Source organism: Salvelinus namaycush, chromosome 15, assembly GCF_016432855.1.
Source record: "Salvelinus namaycush isolate Seneca chromosome 15, SaNama_1.0, whole genome shotgun sequence".
Taxonomy (NCBI): domain Eukaryota; kingdom Metazoa; phylum Chordata; class Actinopteri; order Salmoniformes; family Salmonidae; genus Salvelinus; species Salvelinus namaycush.
The window spans coordinates 7028402-7052526 of NC_052321.1; the positions used below are offsets into that span (position 1 = coordinate 7028402).

The 24125-nt window shown below is 47.4% G+C and overlaps 1 protein-coding gene across 5 annotated transcripts in view; it reads right to left on the bottom strand.

Annotated features, from left to right (window-relative positions):
* Window positions 1-6348: 6348 nt before the first annotated feature.
* Window positions 6349-24125, bottom strand: part of LOC120060153 (N-lysine methyltransferase SMYD2-A-like) — a 32480-nt gene continuing 14703 nt past the window's right edge. For 4 of the 5 annotated variants that reach the window (XM_039009264.1, XM_039009269.1, XM_039009267.1 and 1 more), the window contains 8 exons: window positions 22671-22795; window positions 20188-20255; window positions 19599-19701; window positions 17851-17961; window positions 14185-14305; window positions 9753-9927; window positions 9094-9254; window positions 6349-8556 (listed from right to left, as the gene is read on the bottom strand). In XM_039009264.1, coding sequence (XP_038865192.1) covers window positions 8375-8556; window positions 9094-9254; window positions 9753-9927; window positions 14185-14305; window positions 17851-17961; window positions 19599-19701; window positions 20188-20255; window positions 22671-22795 — 1046 coding nt within the window. In that variant the 3' untranslated portion in view covers window positions 6349-8374. The remainder of the gene's footprint in view (window positions 8557-9093; window positions 9255-9752; window positions 9928-14184; window positions 14306-17850; window positions 17962-19598; window positions 19702-20187; window positions 20256-22670; window positions 22796-24125) is intronic. The other variant, XM_039009265.1, reaches the window with a different exon arrangement.

The window sequence follows — 24125 nt, forward strand, 5'->3', positions numbered from 1 at the left end:
TTTATTGTGATGTTTCATAGGACAGGATAAAGTGTGGGTCTTTATTGTGATGTTTCATAGGTCAGGATAAAGTGTGGGTCTTTATTCTGATGTTTCATAGGTCAGGATAAAGTGTGGGTCTTTATTCTGATGTTTCATAGGTCAGGATAAAGTGTGGGTCTTTATTCTGATGTTTCATAGGTCAGGATAGTGTGGGTCTTTATTGTGATGTTTCATAGGACAGGATAAAGTGTGGGTCTTTATTGTGATGTTTCATAGGACAGGATAAAGTGTGGGTCTTTATTCTGATGTTTCATAGGACAGGATAAAGTGTGGGTCTTTATTGTGATGTTTCATAGGACAGGATAAAGTGTGGGTCTTTATTCTGATGTTTCATAGGTCAGGATAAAGTGTGGGTCTTTATTGTGATGTTTCATAGGTGGGGATAAAGTGTGGGTCTTTATTCTGATGTTTCATAGGTCAGGATAAAGTGTGGGTCTTTATTCTGATGTTTCATAGGTCAGGATAAAGTGTGGGTCTTTATTGTGATGTTTCATAGGATAAAGTGTGGGTCTTTATTGTGATGTTTCATAGGTCAGGATAAAGTGTGGGTCTTTATTCTATATGTTCTATTATTGGGGGTGTTGCTAATCAGGCAATGGTTGTCATGGCGGTGTCTCAGAGAGGAATGTGTCGGCTTTGATTGAAGCGAAGGAGTGTGACGTAGACCCCAAAAGTCTGCTGTCTACAGGGATGGAGTCCATATACACTAACTATAGCAGGACACGATCAGTAAGAATGTAAGGTTCCTCCTTTGGGTACTGGTCACAGGAGTAGCAAGAAAGGCTGCCTTCTGGAGTCTACGTCACACTCCTCTCACTGCATCACAGTTGAAGACCACACTGACGGGGCCCACTGCATCACAGTTGAAGACCACACTGACGGGGCCCACTGCATCACAGTTGAAGACCACACTGACGGGGCCCACTGCATCACAGTTGAAGACCACACTGACGGGGCCCACTGCATCACAGTTGAAGACAACACAATCCCCTTCATTTTTGTTGTTCCTCACTAGGTCAAATTAGTGTGGAATAACTTCAAGAGTCATGGGATGAATGTAGATTCAAAGATGTTATAATTACAATTAAATGGATAAAAAAAAAAATTACAATAAAAATGGACAAATGTCATTTCTTTTAATTCACCAAGTCTGGTGGGACCATCTGGTGTTGTTTTACGAGATGGAAAAAAGGCACCCAATCAGGATGGTACCAAAGCTGACGGACAAACACATTCGTTTGTCACCCTTCACAACCATGGGAGTGAAGCTGGCAGCACAGGTGTTTATTAGACACACTGTCTCTGCAGGTAAAGAAGCACGTTAACATAAATATCAGCAAATATCGACAATAAATGTACAAATTCATATGTTCAAGACACTAACTTGTTATTGCTTGAAAATACTGTACTACCACATAACTATACACATTAATAAATAAAAAGATGGAACATCATGTAGTAAAAATGATGTATTAGTACTAATGAATGCTTTACTTACTCAAGGGATGCAAACTATGATGCAGCTAGGCTAACTGCCTAAGGAGGACAAACTATGACGCAATTAGGCTAATGTAACAGTATAACTTTATGGTGTCCCCTCGCCCCGACCCGGGCGCGAACCAGGGACTCTGCACACATCAACAACAGTCACCCACGAAGCATCGTTACCCATCGCTCCACAAAAGCCGCGGCCCTTGCAGAGCAAGGGGAACTACTACTTCAAGGTCTCAAAGCGAGTGACGTCACTGATTGAAACGCTATTAGCGCGCACCACCGCTAACTAGCTAGCCATTTCACATCCGTTACACTAACTGCCTAAGGAGGACAAACTATGATGCAGCTAGGCTAACTGTCTAAGGAGGACAAACTATGATGCAGCTAGGCTAACTGCCTAAGGAGGACAACAGTTGCAAACAAGAGTTTCTATTGAACAAATTCAGGGACACTATATATACACACTAAAGTAGGTGGACATCCCTTGAAATTAGTGGATGTGGCTATTTCAGCCACACCCGTTCCTGACAGTTGTATAAAATCGAGCACACAGCCATGCAATCTCCATAGACAAACATTGTCAGTAGAATGGCCTTACTGAAGAGCTCAGTGACTTTCATCGTGGCACCGTCATAGGATGCCACCTTTCAAGCAAGTCAGTTCGTCAAATTTCTGCCCTGCTAGAGCTGCCCCGGTCAACTGTAAGTGTTGTTATTGTGAAGGGAAGATGTCTAGGAGCAGCAACGGCTCAGCCTCGAAGTGGTAGGCCACACAAGCTCACAGAACGGGACCGCTGAAGTGTGTAGCTCGTAAAAACCATCTGTCCTCGGTTGCAACACTCACTACCGGGTTCCAAACTGCATCTGGAAGCAATGTCAGCACAAGAACTGTTCGTCGGGAGCTTCATGAATTGCGTTTCCATGGCCGAGCAGCTGCGCACAAGCCTAAGATCACCATGCGCAATGCCAAACGTTGGTTGGAGTGGTGTAAAGCTAACCGCCGTTGGACTCTGGAGCAGTGGAAACGCATTCTCTGCAGTGATGAATCACGCTTCACCATCTGGTGACAGACGAATCTGGGTTTGGTGGATGCCAGGAGAACGCTACCTGACGCAACGCATAGTGCCAACTGTAAAGTTTGGTGGAGGAGGAATAATAATGGTCTGGGGCTGTTATGTTTATCAAATCAAATTTTATTTGTCACATACACATGGTTAGCAGATGTTAATGCGAGTGTAGCGAAATGCTTGTGCTTCTAGTTCCGACAATGCAGTAATAACCAACAAGTAATCTAACTTAACAATTCCACAACTACTACCTTATACACACAAGTGTAAAGGGATAAAGAATATGTACATAAAGATATATGAATGAGTGATGGTACAGAACGGCATAGGCAAGATGCAGTAGAACGGCATAGGCAAGATGCAGTACAGTCTATACATATGAGATGAGTAATGTAGGGTATGTAAACATAAAGTGGCATAGTTTAAAGTGGCTAGTGATACATGTATTACATAAAGATGGCAAGATGCAGTAGATGGTATAGAGTACAGTCTATACATATGAGATGAGTAATGTAGGGTATGTAAACATAAAGTGGCATAGTTTAAAGTGGCTAGTGATACATGTATTACATAAAGATGGCAAGATGCAGTAGATGATATAGAGTACAGTATATACATATGAGATGAGTAATGTAGGGTATGTAAACATTATATTAAGTGGCATTGTTTAAAGTGGCTAGTGATACATTTCTACATAATTTCCATCAATTCCCATTATTAAAGTGGCTGGAGTTGAGTCAGTATGTTGGCAGCGGCCACTAAATGTTAGTGGTGGCTGTTTAACAGTCTGACGGCCTTGAGATAGAAGCTGTTTTTCAGTCTCCATGTCCCTGCTTTGATGCACCTGTACTGACCTCGCCTTCTGGATGATAGCGGGGTGAACAGGCAGTGGCTCGGGTGGTTGTTGTCCTTGATGATCTTTATGGCCTTCCTGTGACATCGGGTGGTGTAGGTGTCCTGGAGGGCAGGTAGTTTGCCCCCGGTGATGCGTTGTGCAGACCTCACTACCCTCTGGAGAGCCTTACGGTTGTGGGCGGAGCAGTTGCCGTACCAGGCGGTGATACAGCCCGACAGGATGCTCTCGATTGTGCATCTGTAGAAGTTTGTGAGTTGCTTTGGTAACAAGCCGAATTTCTTCAGCCTCCTGAGGTTGAAGAGGCACTGCTGCGCCTTCTTCACAACGCTGTCTGTGTGGGTGGACCAATTCAGTTTGTCCGTGATGTGTACACCGAGGAACTTAAAACTTTCCACCTTCTCCACTACTGTCCCGTCGATGTGGATAGGGGGGTGCTCCCTCTGCTGTTTCCTGAAGTCCACAATCATCTCCTATGTTTTGTTGACGTTGAGTGTGAGGTTATTTTCCTGACACCACACTCCGAGGGCCCTCACCTCCTCCCTGTAGGCCGTCTCGTCGTTGTTGGTAATCAAGCCTAACACTGTAGTGTCGTCTGCAAACTTGATGATTGAGTTGGAGGCGTGCATGGCCACGCAGTCGTGGGTGAACAGGGAGTACAGAAGAGGGCTCAGAACGCACCCTTGTGGGGCCCCAGTGTTGAGGATCAGCGGGGTGGAGATGTTGTTACCTACCCTCACCACCTGGGGGCGGCCCGTCAGGAAGTCCAGGACCCAGTTGCACAGGGCGGGGTCGAGACCCAGGGTCTCGAGCTTGATGACGAGTTTGGAGGGTACTATGGTGTTAAATGCTGAGCTGTAGTCGATGAACAGCATTCTCACATAGGTATTCCTCTTGTCCAGATGGGTTAGGGCAGTGTGCAGTGTGGTTGCGATTGCGTCGTCTGTGGACCTATTGGATCGGTAAGCAAATTGGAGTGGGTCTAGGGTGTCAGGTAGGGTGGAGGTGATATGGTCCTTGACTAGTCTCTCAAAGCACTTCATGATGACTGAAGTGAGTGCTACGGGGCGGTAGTCGTTTAGCTCAGTTACCTTAGCTTTCTTGGGAACAGGAACAATGGTGGCCCTCTTGAAGCATGTGGGAACAGCAGACTGGGATAAGGATTGATTGAATATGTTCTTAAACACACCAGCCAGCTGGTCTGCGCATGCTCTGAGGACGCGGCTGGGAATGCCGTCTGGGCCTGCAGCCTTGCGAGGGTTAACACGTTTAAATGTTTTACTCACGTTGGCTGCAGTGAAGGAGAGCCCGCAGGTTTTGGTAGCGGGCCGTGTCAGTGGCACTGTATTGTCCTCAAAGCGAGCAAAAAAGTTATTTAGTCTGTCTGGGAGCAAGACATCCTGGTCCGCGACGGGGCTGGTTTTCTTTTTGTTATCCCAGTTTCGTTCCGTTTGCTTCCATTTCAGAAATGTTTTCTTGGAAGAGTTCCAGTGTTTGAATATTCATAGCCAGCTAGCTAATATAGCATCATTCTCTGCTTGAGCCATGTGTTTGAGTAGGCTAAACTAGCTAGCTGCATTCACTAGCTAAGTGAAAGTGGGAAAAAAATACTAAATATAGCTAGCTCTCCCTCTTTCTCCTCTCCTTTATTTTTGAACTTTTTCAAAACTGTTCAACAATTGTCTTTCTCTTTGAGTAAACTACTCACCACATTTTATACACTGCAGTGCTAGCTAGCTGTAGCTTATGCTTTCAGTACTAGATTAATTCTGATACTTTGATTGGGTGGACAACATGTCAGTTCATGCTGCAAGAGCTCTGGAGGATGTCCTCCGGAAGTTATCATAATTACTGTGTAAGTCTATGGAATGGTGAGAACCATGAGCCTCCTAAGTTTTGAATTTAAGTCAATGTACTCAGAGGAGGACGGAAACTATCTGTCCTCTGGCTACACCATGGTGCTACCCTACAGTGCTGTAGACCTTCATTGCAAAACAGTTTTTAATCAATTATTTGGTGACGTGAATCCATTTTTTTTGTTTCATCTAAAAATAACTTGTTCACTATTTTTCACTGAGGAAAAATTCACTGAGGAGAAAGGTCCTCCCCTTCCTCCTCTGAGGAGCCTCCACTGATTGGGCAGGCATAATCTACAGACAATGAACACAATTGCATTTTATTGATGGCAATTTGAATGCAGAGATACTGTGACGAGATCCATCACCTCATGTTTCAGCATGATAATGCACAGCCCCATGTTGTAAGGATCTGTACACAATTCCTGGAAGCTGAAAATGTCCCAGTTCTTCCATGGCCTGCATACTCACTAGACATGTCACCTATTGAGCATGTTTGGGATGCTCTGGATCTACGTGTACGACAGCGTGTTCCAGTTCCCGCCAATATCCAGCAACTTCACACAGCCATTGAAGAGGAGTGGGACAACATTCCACAGGCCACAATCAACTATGTGAAGGAAATGTGTCACGCTGCATGAGGCAAATGGTGGTCACACCAGATACTGACTGGTTTTCTGATACACGGCCCTACCTTTTTCCCCCTAAGGTATCTGTGACCAACAGATGCAATTCTGTATTCCCAGTTATGGGAAATCCATAGATTAGGACCTAATGAATTTATTTCAATAGACTGATTTCCTTTTTATGAACTGTACCTCAGCAAAATCTTTGAAATTGTTGTATGTTGTGTGTTATTTTTGTTCAGTGTAGTTGGGTGGGAACTCAACCAGTTTTCCATTTCCCCCAGTAAGCTCCTGCCTTCTTTTGGTTCATCTGAGGATCATCATAAGATGATCAAACGGAATAAAATGAGTTAGTTCACATGTAAAGTTTGTCGACCCATACACCCCAGTGAATAAACATTGACAACATGACAACATTCTCAGGTTATTTATTTGGGAAGTCCCCTGCTGATAGAGAAATGTTGTGTCCTGATGTCCAACACACAAACTAACATTGAAACAACATTTACCGGACACCACAGTGGACGCCTGAGGGGGAAGCATCACATTGTCCCTAACCGCTCTTCTATGGTCAGGTATATTTCCATAATGGTTGGGGGTTACGGTTATCCCACTGGGCACAAACTAGTCAACAACAAAAAAAATCCACATTGTTTTAACAAAAACATTCAATGTGATGATGCTGAATCAACGACGTGGAAAACGGATTGGATTTTGTAAAAAGTCAACAACAACAAAGGAATTCTGGAGAGAAAAAAATTCCCCCCAACCTTATTCCAACACAGTTCACACTTTTGTTGATTTCAAGTTAGGTAAACTCAATTACTACTTTAAATCAAAAGACATTGAACTGATGTTTATACCCAGAGGACTCTAGTTCTGTGGTTGGGAGGGAGCCCTTGGAGTAGAAGAGGATGCTAACTATTGTTAGCAATGCTACAGTTGGTCCTTCCTCCATGGGGAGGACACACCAGGGCTGCGTTCAGTACATAAAAACGGAATAAAACGTTCAATTGTATGGAAACGGTACTGTACTGAATGGCCAGTTGAAAAACAGGTTGAATTGTGGGTTCAAAATACACCACTGTCATTTTAAATATATGTCACTCCTTGCTTCAAGCCACACCCCGGCACGCCCACAGAACTGAGCAAACGCAACTCAAGTCTGTTCAAGAACATACAAGAATGTTTTGGGAAAAAACCTGTCGTTCAGTACAAACCGTTCCGGCAACATAGCAAACGTTCAAGCGAACTGAACGCAGCCCTGAGCTTGTATTCCCAAGCTGATCTTGGATCAGGCCTCTTATTCAAAATGATTTAAAAAGGCAAAGCTGATCCTAGATCTTTTTTTAAAACTTTTACTCGAAAGGCTGCGTTTACACAAGCAGCACAATTCTCATCTTTTTTCTTCTTCTTCTCTCACTAATTTGTCTTTTGACCAATCAGATCAGCTCTTTTGCCCAAATGCAGCTTTAAAACAATTTCGGAATACGAGCCCTGATTCAGCTAATTCAATTTAGCCACATGTCTGGGCCATTATCCGTTTAAAATCAGGTGTTTAGTGCTGGGCTAGAACAAAAGTCTGCTAACTCTCCAGGAATAGAGTTAGTGGACACTGTTCAGAGAATGAGAATCACTGCGGGATCCACAAGACAGTTTCTCCGGAGTTCCAATGACTTCCCTTCAGACCGGTAGAAAGACAGCATCCTGTTTATGTGTGAGAGAACACGCAACACTTCTCATTTTCTAAAATTGGCAAAAAGGACATTTCCTCAACAAGGTCTGTGCTGTAGGACAAAGAAATTATTTAAGTTCGGACTCAAAAAATGTTTTTTTCTCTTCTCTCAATTTGCTACGAGAGAAACACTTGATCCGTTAATTCAAACATGATTTGTGAATTCATGAATTCTCTCTTCTCTTCAAAGTTTGGGCAGATACGAGTCCAGGTGCCAGAAACAAACCAAAAAACTACAAGTATCATTGCCATTTACAGCAATAGTGCTACCCAGTAAGACCCTCATCATGTACTGTCTCAGACCTCACAGGACATGATTTGACCGTTACCGTAGAAGCAGCCGGTTTAGCAGAAACAACCGATGGAGCAGAAATACTAGGCCGTTGTCTCTTTTCACTGGCTGGTTAATGAGAGAAACTGCCGGCCTCTGTGAAACGAGACACCTGATTTGACTTTAAGTTCATCAACAAAGACGGAACGAGGGAGAGAGAGTTGGAGGGAGAGATAGATGGAGGGAGGGGGAGATGGAGGGAGATAGATGGAGAGTTGGAGGGAGAGATAGTTGGCGGGGGACAGAGGGAGAGTTGGCGGGAGAAGGAGACACGTAAAGAGAGAGGTATAGGATGCATGCTCAGTTCCATACAGCTGTTTTGTTTAATTATTATGTTTTGACCCAGGGTTTGGAGAAGTCCTTCATGGTCCTCAACCCTCCTTCACATTACTCCCTCTTCCTCTAATCCTCTTATTCACTCCTCCTCTCGTCCTCACTCCTCCTTCCTCTTCTTCACTTTTCCTCCTCCTTACTTCAGCTCCTCCACCTCTCGTTTGATCTCTGTTACATAGTGGTGATCCTTCCCATGAGCCACTTCCATAATGGCGATCGCCTGCACAGGAAACAGGATATGACACGTTACCCATCAACTTTTGTTGGTCGTCACCATCTGGCCAAGTTGCAAAGTCATAAACCCTGCCTATATCTACAATTACTCTTCTTAAAATCAGATTTTAAACACTAACCCTAAACCACACTGCTAACCTTACATTAAGACCAAACAGCACATTTTTGTTTTCATTCATGTTTACGACATAGCCAGTGTAAGTGGGAAACTATAGACCAGGGGATCTTTAACTGCCAGAGAGCTACAGGGTTCGCAGACTTGTAGTCCAGCTCTGCACTCACACCTGATTCAATTGAACAAGGCCCAGACTGAACCAAGAATAACTGAATAAGGTGTGTGTTTGTGTGTGACAGGGTTGAGGTCAAATCCATTTCAATGTCAGTCAATTCAGAAAATAAAACTAATTCCAATTCTGCATTTTCCTCATTGAAAAGCATTGGAATTTCAGTGTACTTCCTGAATGCCCCCCTGGCATTTCAGTGTACTTCCTGAATGGCCCCCTGGAGAATGATGATTTGTTACCTTCTTTAATGCCTTGACTCCCTGGGTCTTCCTCTCCAGTCCCAGGTAGAGACGGCCCAGTTTCAGGTATATGGAGGACACGTTCAGAGAATAGGCTGGGTAGTGGACACTGGACACACAGGAGAGATGAACCAATCAGAGAATAGGCTGGGTAGTGGACACTGGACACACATGAGAGATGAACCAATCAGATAATAGGCTGGGTAGTGGATACACAGGAGATGAACCAATCAGAGAACAAGCTGACCAGTGGACGCAATGACGTGGTGTACATATCTGCTCATATGTGACGTGGTAAGCTATTTTCGGGGACCAGTTTTGGCTCGTGAGCGATACTTTCATAACTAGTGGCTGAAAAGTACACAAAAGTACCGGAGACTCTCTAAGGTATCTATGACAACCACATATCACAGTCATATTAAAAGTAAAAATGTTCCTCAATAAAAGTTGCTATCAGCAAAGTCAGTACTAGTAAGAAAAGGTATGTTGCAGAGGAGGCTGCTTGAGGGGAGGACGGCTCATAAAAATGTCTGGAATGGAGTCAATGGAATGGCATCAGACACACATGGTTTTCGTGTGTTTGATTCCATTCCAGATATTATGATGTGCCGTCCTCCCCTCAGTAGCCTCCACTGTTATGTTGTATTTGCGTGTGTTACCTGTACGGTTGTATGATCTTCTCTCCGTAGCGCATGGCTCCGTCCCAGTCCTGCATGTACAGACAGACTCCCATGGCCTGGTACATCATGTGAAGCATGTACACGTTAGTGTCTGCAAATACAGAGCTCATCTTCTCCTGGCTCAACTCACAGATCTCCAGCAGGTCACTAGGGGGTGCTGTAGAGTAAAGGACTCAACAAAACACAGCCTGACCGAGGCCTCCTCGTAAATAAAAAACAAGACCCCTTAAATTCAAATCTTGACCTGGAAGCCAAGTTCCACTGTGTTTTTTTTCTCCTTCCCCTCTAATCAGGGATTGATTTAGACCTGGGACACCAGGTGGGTGCTATTAATTATTAGAATAGAAAACCGGCAGGCTCCGGACCTCGTAGGGTCTAAGTTGAATACCCCTGCTCTAGCCCCTTCTCCCATAGTCCCTAGCTCCTAGGCTCTTCTCCCAATAGTCCCTAGCCTCTTCTCCCAATAGTCCCTAGCCTCTTCTCCCAATAGTCCCTAGCCTCTTCTCCCAATAGTCCCTAGCCTCTTCTCCCAATAGTCCCTAGCCCCTTCTCCCAATAGTCCCTAGCCCCTTCTCCCAATAGTCCCTAGCCCCTTCTCCCAATAGTCCCTAGCCCCTTCTCCCAATAGTCCCTAGCCCCTTCTCCCAATAGTCCCTAGCTCCTAGGGTCTTCTCCCAATAGTCCCTAGGCTCTTCTCCCAATAGTCCCTAGGCTCTTCTCCCAATAGTCCCTAGGCTCTTCTCCCAATAGTCCGTAGGCTCTTCTCCCAATAGTCCCTAGGCTCTTCTCCCAATAGTCCCTAGGCTCTTCTCCCAATAGTCCCTAGGCTCTTCTCCCAATAGTCCCTAGGCTCTTCTCCCAATAGTCCCTAGCCTCTTCTCCCAATAGTCCCTAGCCTCTTCTCCCAATAGTCCCTAGCCTCTTCTCCCAATAGTCCCTAGCCCCTTCTCCCAATAGTCCCTAGCCCCTTCTCCCAATAGTCCCTAGCCCCTTCTCCCAATAGTCCCTAGCTCCTAGGGTCTTCTCCCAATAGTCCCTAGCCCCTTCTCCCAATAGTCCGAAGGCTCTTCTCCCAATAGTCCGTAGGCTCTTCTCCCAATAGTCCGTAGGCTCTTCTCCCAATAGTCCGTAGGCTCTTCTCCCAATAGTCCGTAGGCTCTTCTCCCAATAGTCCGTAGGCTCTTCTCCCAATAGTCCGTAGGCTCTTCTCCCAATAGTCCCTAGCTCCTAGGGTCTTCTCCCAATAGTCCCTAGCCCCTTCTCCCAATAGTCCCTAGAACCTTCTCCCAATAGTCCCTAGCCCCTTCTCCCAATAGTCCCTAGCCCCTTCTCCCAATAGTCCCTAGCTCCTAGGGTCTTCTCCCAATAGACCGTAGGCTCTTCTCCCAATAGTCCGTAGGCTCTTCTCCCAATAGTCCGTAGGCTCTTCTCCCAATAGTCCGTAGGCTCTTCTCCCAATAGTCCGTAGGCTCTTCTCCCAATAGTCCGTAGGCTCTTCTCCCAATAGTCCGTAGGCTCTTCTCCCAATAGTCCGTAGGCTCTTCTCCCAATAGTCCGTAGGCTCTTCTCCCAATAGTCCGTAGGCTCTTCTCCCAATAGTCCCTAGAACCTTCTCCCAATAGTCCCTAGCCCCTTCTCCCAATAGTCCCTAGCCCCTTCTCCCAATAGTCCCTAGCTCCTAGGGTCTTCTCCCAATAGACCGTAGGCTCTTCTCCCAATAGTCCGTAGGCTCTTCTCCCAATAGTCCGTAGGCTCTTCTCCCAATAGTCCCTAGGCTCTTCTCCTAATAGTCTGTAGGCTCTTCTCCCAATAGTCTGTAGGCTCTTCTCCCAATAGTCTGTAGGCTCTTCTCCCAATAGTCTGTAGGCTCTTCTCCCAATAGTCTGTAGGCTCTTCTCCCAATAGTCTGTAGGCTCTTCTCCCAATAGTCTGTAGGCTCTTCTCCCAATAGTCTGTAGGCTCTTCTCCCAATAGTCTGTAGGCTCTTCTCCCAATAGTCCCTAGGCTCTTCTCCCAATAGTCCCTAGCCCCTTCTCCCAATAGTCCCTAGCCCCTTCTCCCAATAGTCCCTAGCCCCTTCTCCCAATAGTCCCTATTGGGAAAACAGAATTTGGCTATGGGCTAATGTTCATAACATTGGCTGTGCAGAAGTGGTTTGTGAGTAAAAGGACAGAAGCTATTGAAGGTCCATTCATAAGGTAGGTTCGCTGAGTGTCACTGGACATAAGACACGACATGTCACCTACAGCACAGGAACAGAACGTGACATTTCTACAGCGTACCACACACCCCTGCTGTCAATCAAACCTCCCACACTGTATCCAGACACTAAAGAGGGAGCAGCCAAAACACTCTTCTGCTTGTGTTCCTTCACTTCTATTTTATTGGCTTGTCTTTTTGACCCATCCTTGTGCTTCTTGTCTATTGAATTCTTTGCTGTTCTACTTTACACTGTTACTTTAACTTTACACTGGCTAGTCAGCATTTCATTGTACAGTTAAGAACCGCTGAATATTGTAAACTTTGATTTGACGGGTAGAGGGGGAGACTGAGAAGGTGTGAGAGAGAGAGGAGGAGGTAGAGAAAGTGACAGAAGGTGAAAGGGGGGACAGACACTACCGGCCAAAAGTTTTAGAACACCTACTCATTCAAGGGTTTTCTTTATATTTTACTATTTTCTACATTGTAGAATAAAAGTGAAGACATCAAAACTATGAAATAACACATATGGAATCATGTAGTAACCAAAAAATGTGTTAAACAAATCAAAATATTTTATATTTGAGATTCTTCAAAGTAGCCACCCTTTGCCTTGATGACAGCTTTGCACACTCTTGGCATTCTCTCAACCAGCTTCATGAGGTAGTCACCTGGAATGCATTTCAATTAACAGGTGTGCGTTCTTAAAAGTTAATTTGTGGAATTTCTTTCCTTCTTAATGCGTTTTAGCCAATCAGTTGTGTTGTGACAAGGTAGGGGTGGTATACAGACGATAGCCCTATTTGATAAAATACCAAGTCCATATTATGGCAAGAACAGCTCAAATAAGCAAAGAGAAACCACAGTCCATTATTACTTTAAGACATGAAGATCAGTCAATACGGAACATTTCAAGAACTTTGAAAGTTTCTTCAAGTGCAGTCGCAAAAACACGAGGCGCTATGAAACTGGCTCTCATGAGGACCGCCACAGGAAAAGAAGACCCAGAGTTACCTCTGCTGCAGAGGATAAGTTCATTAGAGTTACCAGCCTCAGAAATTGCAGCCCAAATATTTTTTAATTTTTATTTATTTAACCTGTATTTAACTTGGCAAGTCAGTTAAGAACAAATTCTTATTTACAATGACGGCCAACCCCGGCCAAACCCGGACGACCTTGGGCCAAATGTGCGCCGCCCTATGGGACTCCCAATCACGGTGGGATGTGATACAGCCTGGATAAATAAATGCTTCACAGAGTTAAAGTAAAAGACACATCTCAACATCAACTGTTCAGAGGAGACACCAATAATAAGAAGAGACTTGCTTGAGCCAAGAAACACGAGCAATGAACATTAGACCGGGGGAAATTTGTCTTTTGGTCTTCAGTCCAAATTGGAGATTTTTGGTTTCAACCGCTGTGTCTTTGTGAGACGCAGTGTTGGTGAACGGATGATCTCTGCATGTGTATTTCCCACCCTGAAGCATGGAGGAGGAGGTGTGATGGTGTGGGGGTGCTTTGCTGGTGACACTGTGATTTATTTAGAATTCAAGGCACACTTAATCCGCATGGCTACCACAGCATTCTGCAGCGATACGCCATCCCATCTGGTTTGGGCTTAGTGGGACTATCATTTGTTTTTCAACAGGACAATGACCCGAAACACCTCCAGGCTATGTAAGGGCTATTTTACCAAGAAGGAGAGTGATGGAGTGCTGCATCAGATGACCTGGCCTCCACAATCCCCCGACCTCAACCAAATTGAGATGGTTTGGGATGAGTCGGGACCGCAGAGTGCAGGAAAAGCAGCCAACATATGCTCAGCATATGTGGGAACTCCTTCAAGACTGTTGGAAAAGCATTCCAGGTGAAGCTGGTTGAGAGAATGCCAAGAGTGTGCAAACCTGTCATCAAGGCAACGGGTGGCTATTTGAAGAATCTCAAATATAAAATACATTTTTATTTGTTTAACACTTTTTTGGTTACTACATGATTCCATATGTGTTATTTCATAGTGTTGATGTCTTCACTATTATTCTACAATGTAGAAAATAGTACAAATAAAAAGTAAATCTTGAATGAATAAGTGTTCTAACACTTTTGGCCGGTAGTGTAGACGGAGAAAGAGAGAGCAGAGAGAGCAGAGAGAGCAGAGAGAGCAGAGATTGTGTAGAAAAACTAAGAGGTTCACAGTAGGGAAAGAAAAGGATATTCTTGTAGTGCTTAGCTCTACGGAACTCTTCAATAACATTCCTGGCGTAGTGAACCATCTTTCTGACCTCCTCCAGCTCCGGGGGAGAGCTCAATTTACGAAGCTCCATCTTAGCTCCATCCTAGAAAGAGAGAGGAGAGAAGACCCGAGTCAGGGTTTGGGTTACACAGCAACTTCTTTACTTGTAAAAACCACCACAAAATAGGTCACTATAACTAACTACTACCCCCACCACCACCACTACTACTACTACCCCCACCACCACTACTACTACTACTACTACTACCCCCACCACCACCACTACTACTACTACCCCCACCACCACTACTACTACTACTACTACCCCCACCACCACCACTACTACTACTACCCCCACCACCACCACCACCACTACTACTACTACCCCCACCACCACCACCACCACTACTACCATCACTACAACCACTACCACTACTACCATCACTACAACCACTACTACTACTACCATCACTACAACCACTACTACTACTACCATCACTACAACCACTACTACTACTACCATCACTACAACCACTACTACTACCCCCACCAATACTACCACTACCACCCCCACCACTACTACTACCCCCACCAATACTACCACTACCACCCCCACCACCACCACTACTACTACTACTACCCCACCAATACTACTACTACTACCCCCACCACCACCACTACTACCCCCACCACCACCACTACTACTACTACCATCACTACAACTCCTACTACTACCCCCACCAATACTCCTACTACTACCCCCACCACCACCACCACTACTACTACTACTACCATCACTACAACCACTACTACTACCCCCACCAATACTCCTACTACTACCCCCACCACCACCACCACTACTACTACTACTACCATCACTACAACCACTACTACTACCCCCACCAATACTCCTACTACTACCCCCACCACCACCACTACTACCCCCACCACTACTACTACTACCCCCACCACCACCACTACTACCCCCACCACCACCACTACTACCCCCACCACCACCACTACTACTACTACCATCACTACAACTCCTACTACTACCCCCACCAATACTCCTACTACTACCCCCACCACCACCACCACTACTACTACTACTACCATCACTACAACCACTACTACTACCCCCACCAATACTCCTACTACTACCCCCACCACCACCACCACTACTACCATCACTACAACCACTACTACCACCACTACTACTACTACCATCACTACAACCACTACTACTACTACCATCACTACAACCACTACTACCACTACCACCACCACTACTACTACTACCCCCACCACTACTACTACTACCATCACTACAACTCCTACTACTACCCCCACCAATACTCCTACTACTACCCCCACCACCACCACTACTACTACTACCATCACTACAACCACTACTACTACTACCATCACTACAACCACTACTACCACCACTACTACTACTACCATCACTACAACCACTACTACTACTACCATCACTACAACCACTACTACCACTACCACCACTACCACCCCCACCACCACCACTACTACTACTACTACCCCCACCACCACCACTACTACCCCCACCACCACCACCATCACTACAACTCCTACTACTACCCCCACCAATACTCATACTATTACCCCCACCACCACCACTACTACTACTACTACCATCACTACAACCACTACTACTACTACCATCACTACAACCACTACTACTACCCCCACCACCACCACCACTACTACTACTACCACCATCACTACAACCACTACCACTACTACCATCACTACTCCCCCCACCAATACTCCTACTACTACTACCATCACTACAACCACTACTCCTACTACTACCCCCACCACCACCACCACCACTACTACCATCACTACTCCTACTACTACCCCCACCAATACTCCTACTACTACTACCATCACTACAACCACTACTCCTACTACTACCCCCACCACCACCACCACTACTACCATCACTACAACCACTACTACCACTACCATCACTACAACCACTACTACTACTACCATCACTACAACCACTACTACCACTACCACCCCCACCACCACCACTACTACTACTACCATCACTACAACTCCTACTACTACCCCCACCAATACTCCCACCACCACCACCACTACTACCACTACTACCATCACTACAACCACTACTACTACCCCCACCAATACTCCTACTACTACCCCCACCACCACCACCACTACTAGTACCCCCACCACCACCACTACTACTCCCACCACCACCACTACTACTACTACCATCACTACAACTCCTACTACTACCCCCACCAATACTCCTACTACTACCCCCACCACCACCACCACTACTACTACTACTACCATCACTACAACCACTACTACTACTACCATCACTACAACCACTACTACTACCACCATCACTACAACCACTACTACTACTACTACTACTACCACCACCATCACTACAACCACTACTACCATCACTACAACTACTACTACCCACCATTACCACTACTACTACCACCATTACCACTACTACTATTACCACTACCCCCAACACAACTACCCCCGCCACCACTACTACTACCTATACCCCCACCACTACTACTACCCCCACCACCTACCCCCACTACTACCACTACCTACCACCACTACCTACCCCCACCACTACTACCTACCCCCACTACTACTACCACCACCACTACTACTACCACCACCACTACTACTACCCTACCACCACTCCTACCACCCCCACCACTACTACCCCCACCACTACTACCCCCACCACTACTACCACCCCCACCACTATCTACCCCCACCACTACCACCACTATCTACCACTACCTACCCCCACTACCTACCCCCACTACCTACTCCGCCCACTACCTACCCCCACTACCTACTCCGCCCACTACCTACCCCCACCACTACTACCACCCCCCCCACCACTACCACCACTACCTACCCCCACCACTACTACCTATACCCCCACCACTACTACTACCCCCACCACCTACCCCCACTACTACCACTACCTACCACCACTACCTACCCCCACCACTACTACCTACCCCCACTACTACTACCACCACCACTACTACTACCACCACCACTACTACTACCCTACCACTATCTACCCCCACCACTACTACCACCCCCACCACTACTACTACCCTACCACTATCTACCCCCACCACTCCTACCACCCCCACCACTACTACCCTACCACTACTACCCCCACCACTACTACTACAACCACCACTACTACTACCCTACCACTATCTACCCCCACCACTCCTACCACCCCCACCACTATCTACCCCCACCACTATCTACCCCCACCACTACCACCACTACCTACCCCCACTACCTACTCCGCCCACTACCTACTCCGCCCACTACCTACCCCCACTACCTACCCCCACTACCTACCCCCACTACCTACCCCCACCACCACTGAACTCCCAATCCCACCGTGATTGGGAGTTCCATAGGGCGGTGCACAATTGGCCCAGCGTCGTCCGGGTTTGGCCTTCATTGTAAATAATAATTTGTTCTTAACTGACTTGCCTAGTTAAATAAAGGTAAAATAAAATCAAAAATCAATAAATACTTCAAACTCCTATTTTTCACCAGGTTGTGTACCTTAGACCGCGTGGCACACTCATCACACACGCACGTAAAGAAGTAAGAATCTCTCAGTCTCTCGTTCCTGTCGTCCGTCGGGTACAGCAGGTCAATGTAACTGTTGAACACCTACACAGAGGGACAGGAAGTAGGGTACAACAGGTCAATGTAACTGTTGAACACCTACACAGAGGGACAGGAAGTAGGGTACAACAGGTCAATGTAACTGTTGAACATCTACACAGAGGGACAGGAAGTAGGGTACAGCAGGTCAATGTAACTGTTGAACACCTACACAGAGGGACAGGAAGTAGGGTACAGCAGGTCAATGTAACTGTTGAACATCTACACAGAGGGACAGGAAGTAGGGTACAGCAGGTCAATGTAACTGTTGAACACCTACACAGAGAGACAGGAAGTAGGGTACAGCAGGTCAATGTAACTGTTGAACACCTACACAGAGGGACAGGAAGTAGGGTACAGCAGGTCAATGTAACTGTTGAACACCTACACAGCGGGACAGGAAGTAGGGTACAGCAGGTCAATGTAACTGTTGAACACCTACACAGAGAGACAGGAAGTAGGGTACAACAGGTCAATGTAACTGTTGAACACCTACACAGCGGGACAGGAAGTAGGGTACAGCAGGTCAATGTAACTGTTGAACACCTACACAGCGGGACAGGAAGTAGGGTACAACAGGTCAATGTAACTGTTGAACACCTACACAGAGAGACAGGAAGTAGGGTACAACAGGTCAATGTAACTGTTGAACACCTACACAGCGGGACAGGAAGTAGGGTACAACAGGTCAATGTAACTGTTGAACACCTACAGAGGGACAGGAAGTAGGGTACAGCAGGTCAATGTAACTGTTGAACACCTACACAGAGAGACAGGAAGTAGGGTACAGCAGGTCAATGTAACTGTTGAACACCTACACAGAGAGACAGGAAGTAGGGTACAGCAGGTCAATGTAACTGTTGAACACCTACAGAGGGACAGGAAGTAGGGTACAGCAGGTCAATGTAACTGTTGAACACCTACACAGAGAGACAGGAAGTAGGGTACAACAGGTCAATGTAACTGTTGAACACCTACACAGAAGGACAGGAAGTAGGGTACAACAGGTCAATGTAACTGTTGAACACCTACACAGCGGGACAGGAAGTAGGGTACAGCAGGTCAATGTAACTGTTGAACACCTACACAGAGAGACAGGAAGTAGGGTACAGCAGGTCAATGTAACTGTTGAACACCTACACAGAGAGACAGGAAGTAGGGTACAGCAGGTCAATGTAACTGTTGAACACCTACACAGAGGGACAGGAAGTAGGGTACAACAGGTCAATGTAACTGTTGAACACCTACACAGAGAGACAGGAAGTAGGGTACAGCAGGTCAATGTAACTGTTGAACACCTACACAGAGAGACAGGAAGTAGGGTACAGCAGGTCAATGTAACTGTTGAACACCTACACAGAGGGACAGGAAGTAGGGTACAGCAGGTCAATGTAACTGTTGAACACCTACACAGAGAGACAGGAAGTAGGGTACAACAGGTCAATGTAACTGTTGAACACCTACACAGAGGGACAGGAAGTAGGGTACAACAGGTCAATGTAACTGTTGAACACCTACACAGAGGGACAGGAAGTAGGGTACAACAGGTCAATGTAACTGTTGAACACCTACACAGCGGGACAGGAAGGAGTTAATAAGACAGGGTTAGAGGCCAGGTTGTGTGTATTCAGGCCAGGTCTCACCTCGTCTCCAGGCTGGATGTCCTGCACGGCTCGTACCTCAGCCTCTGTCCCCTTATAGGTGACGATGACGTTAGGACTACAACTATGGTTCATCAATGCTACACTGGAGGGGGGAGAGAGAGGGGGGGGAGGGAAGAGAGAGGGGGAAGGGGGAGAGAGAGAGGGGAGGGGCAGAGAGAGAGAGGGAAGGGGGAGAGAGAGAGAGGGAAGGGGGAGAGAGAGAGAGAGGGAAGGGGGAGAGAGAGAGAGGGAAGGGGGAGAGGGAGGGGGAGAGAGAGAGGGGGGGAGAGGGAGGGGGAGAGAGAGAGGGGGGGGAGAGGGAGGGGGAGAGGGAGGGGGAGAGAGAGAGGGGAGGGGAGAGGGGAGGGGAGAGGGGAGGAGAGAGAGAGAGAGAGAGAGAGAGAGAGAGAGAGAGGGGCAGAGCACAAAGGAGGGAGAGAGACAGTGTTCGATAATACCTTTGGTGATGAGGATAATGATAACTTCTTTGTGTCATCCATCCTCAATGATTTTTAATGTGTGTACTGTTCCTGTACTGCCATTGCATTGGTGTGAATGGGTCCTGACAGTGACGACATTGTAGACTTACTCAGGGAACACAGCAGAGCCCAGGTGAGACAGCTCCTCATCCTCTATGGTGAAGCCATTACAGTTTACCTACGAGAGGGAAGGGGGGGGAGAGAGAGAGAGGGGGGGACGAGAGGGGAGGGGGGAGAGAGAGAGAGAGGGGGGGCGAGAGGGGAGGGGGGAGAGAGAGAGGGGGGAGAGAGAGAGAGAGGGGGGGCGAGAGGGGAGGGGGGGGAGAGAGAGGGGGGAGAGAGAGAGAGGGGGTGAGAGACAGAGAGGTGAGAGAGAGAAAGAAGGGGGGAGAGACAGAAAGAGAGAGAAAGAGAGAGAAGGGGGTTTGAAAGAGAGAGGGGGTGAAAGAGAGAGTGGGAGGGGGTGAAAGAGAGAAGGGGAAGAGAGAGTGGGTGAAAGAGAGGGGGTGAAAGAGAGAGTGGGTGAAAGAGAGAGTGGGTGAAAGAGAGAGGGGTGAAAGAGAGATTGGGAGGGGGTGAAAGTGAGAGGGGGTGAAAGAGAGAAGGGGTGAAAGAGAGAGGGGGTGAAAGAGAGACGGGGTGAAAGAGAGAGTGGGAGGGGATGAAAGTGAGAAGGGGTGAAAGAGAGAGTGGGTGAAAGAGAGAGGGGTGAAAGAGAGAAGGGGTGAAAGAGAGAGGGGGTGAAAGAGAGAGGGGGAGGGGGTGAAAGTGAGAAGGGGTGAAAGAGAGAGTGGGATGGGATGAAAGAGAGAGTGGGTGAAAGAGAGAGTGGGAGGGGGTGAAAGAGAGAGGGGGTGAAAGAGAGAGGGGGTGAAAGAGAGAGGGGGTGAAAGAGGGGGTGAAAGAGAGAGGGGGTGAAAGAGAGAGGGGGTGAAAGAGAGAAGGGGTGAAAGAGAGAGGGGGTGAAAGAGAGAGGGGGTGAAAGAGAGAGGGGGTGAAAGAGAGAGGGGGTGAAAGAGAGAAGGGGTGAAAGAGAGAGTGGGAGGGGATGAAAGAGAGAAGGGGTGAAAGAGAGAGGGGGTGAAAGAGAGAGGGGGTGAAAGAGAGAGTGGGAGGGGATGAAAGAGAGAGGGGTGAAAGAGAGAAGGGGTGAAAGAGAAAGGGGGTGAAAGAGAGAAGGGGTGAAAGAGAGAGGGGGTGAAAGAGAGAAGGGGTGAAAGAGAGAGGGGGTGAAAGAGAGAGGGGGTGAAAGAGAGAGGGGGTGAAAGAGAGAAGGGGTGAAAGAGAAAGTGGGAGGGGATGAAAGAGAGAAGGGGTGAAAGAGAGAGGGGGTGAAAGAGAGAGGGGGTGAAAGAGAGGGGGTGAAAGAGAGAGGGGGTGAAAGAGAGAAGGGGTGAAAGAGAAAGGGGGTGAAAGAGAGAAGGGGTGAAAGAGAGAGTGGGTGAAAGAGAGAGGGGGTGAAAGAGAGAAGGGGGTGAAAGAGAGAAGGGGATGAAAGCGAGAGGGGGTGAAAGAGAGAAGGGGTGAAAGAGAGAGGGGGTGAAAGAGAGAAGGGGTGAAAGAGAGAGGGGATGAAAGAGAAGGGATGAAAGAGAGAGGGGGTGAAAGAGAGAGGGGGTGAAAGAGAGAAGGGGTGAAAGAGAGAGTGGGAGGGGATGAAAGAGAGAGGGGGTGAAAGAGAGGGGGTGAAAGAGAGAAGGGGTGAAAGAGAGAGGGGGTGAAAGAGAGAGGGGATGAAAGAGAGAGGGGATCAAAGAGAGAAGGGATCAAAGAGAGAAGGGATCAAAGAGAGAGGGGGTGAAAGAGAGAGTGGGTGAAAGAGAGAGTGGGTGAAAGAGAGAGTGGGTGAAAGAGAGTGGGAGGGGATGAAAGAGAGAAGGGGTGAAAGAGAGAAGGGGTGAAAGAGAGAGGGGGTGAAAGAGAGAGGGGGTGAAAGAGAGAGGGGGTGAAAGAGAGAGGGGGTGAAAGAGAGAGGGGGTGAAAGAGAGAGTGGGTGAAAGAGAGAGTGGGTGAAAGAGAGTGGGAGGGGATGAAAGAGAGAAGGGATGAAAGAGAGAAGGGGTGAAAGAGAGAGGGGGTGAAAGAGAGAGGGGGTGAAAGAGAGAGGGGGTGAAAGAGAGAGGGGGTGAAAGAGAGAAGGGGTGAAAGAGAGAAGGGGTGAAAGAGAGAAGGGGTGAAAGAGAGAGGGGGTGAAAGAGAGAGGGGGTGAAAGAGAGAAGGGATGAAAGAGAGAGGGGGGTGAAAGAGAGAGGGGGAGGGGGTGAAAGAGAGAGGGGGAGGGGGTGAAAGAGAGAGGGGGTGAAAGAGAGAGGGGGTGAAAGAGAGAGTGGGAGGGGATGAAAGAGAGAAGGGGTGAAAGAGAGAGGGGGGGTGAAAAAGAGAGGGGGGGTGAAAGAGAGAGTGGGAGGGGATGAAAGAGAGAGGGGGGGTGAAAAAGAGAGGGGGGGGTGAAAGAGAGCGAGGGGGAGAGAAAGGGGGGGAGAGACAGAGGGGGGAGAGTTGTAGAAGGGAGCAGGGTGTATTCTACCAGGAAATACAGTAGAAATGATGCAGACCTGCTATATCTGTCTAGATAACTAGATCTTATGCTTACCTGTCCAAAGAGCACAGTCAGGGTTTGGTCATCAGGGAAGTCTATGTGTTTAGAGTAGAAATGATGCAGTGCTGCTATATCTGTCTGGTTCATCTCATTCTTCTCACTGTCCAACTTATCCAGGTCTGATAATGAGAGGAGAGAGGGAGAGAGGAGAGAGGGAGAGAGAAGAGAGAGGAGGGGGAGAGAGAAGAGAGAGGAGGGGGAGAGAGAAGAGACAGAGAAGAGAGAGTGGTGGAGAGGAGAGAGAGAGAGAGAAGAGAGAGGAGGGAGAGAGGAGAGAGAGAGAGGAGAGAGGAGAGAGAGAAAAGAGAGATGAGGGGGAGAGGAGAGAGAGAGAAAAGAGAGAGGAAGGGGGGGAGGAAGAGAAGGAAGAGTGAGGAGAGGAGAGAAGGAAGAACGGGGAGAGGAGAGAAGGAAGAACGGGGAGATAGTGTAGTGTGTGACCTGAAATGTCTCTAAGACACAAACTATCAGTCTGATGTTTTGTTGTTTGGTCCCAGATCTGCTTCTGCTCTTACCAACTCCATTACTGTCAGAATGTTGGTAAGAGCACAGACAACCAGACAGGCAGTCAGGCTAAGACAGACTAAAACAGACAGGCAAGCAGACAGTCAGGCTAAGACAGACAGACAGACAGACAACAGCCAGGCTAGGACAGACAGACAGCCAGACAACAGCCAGGCTAGGACAGACAGACAGCCAGACAACAGCCAGGCTAGGACAGACAGTCAGAGCTGTGAGGAACTAGAAGTCTGCTGTGCCAGCCTAAAGCAGGAGCACTTCTGTAGTGGAGTTGTTTTAGCCACATGCTGCCATCAGTCAGGGGGGGTTGGGTTGTTGGAAGGAAGGGAGGCTGGACGGATGCTGCTAGGCCATGTGTTTATGAGGTGTGTGTGGAAGGGGTCATGGTCCTGTTTGTCTGAGCAGAACCCCTAATGGTCGTCGACTGACTAACAGCTAGAGAACAGGGAGGAGTGAGAGGTGTCTCCTTCATGTTGAGTTGGGTCCAGATCAATCCTCAGTCTCTCTCATATATATATATAGAGAGAGAGCGAGAGAGAGCGCGTGAGAGAGAGAGGAGTATGTGTGTGTGTGTCTGTGTGCGTGCGCGTCCGTACACACAGCCCATCCTCTCCTTATATAGGTTACTCATTGACCCTCATTTTACCAGGTCAGTTGACTGAGAACACGTTCTCATCTACAGCAATGGGCTGGGGAATAGTTACAGGGGAGAGGAGGGGGGATGAATGAGACAATTGTAAGCTGGGGATGATTTAGTGCCCGTGATGGTATGAGGGACAGATTGGGAACGTTTGACCTCTGCCCCAAAACATCACTGCTCTAGAGGAGATCTGCATGGAGGAATGGGCCAAAATACCAGCAACAGTGTGTGAAAACCTTGTGAAGACTTACAGAAAACGTTTGACCTCTGTCATTGCCAACAAAGGGTAT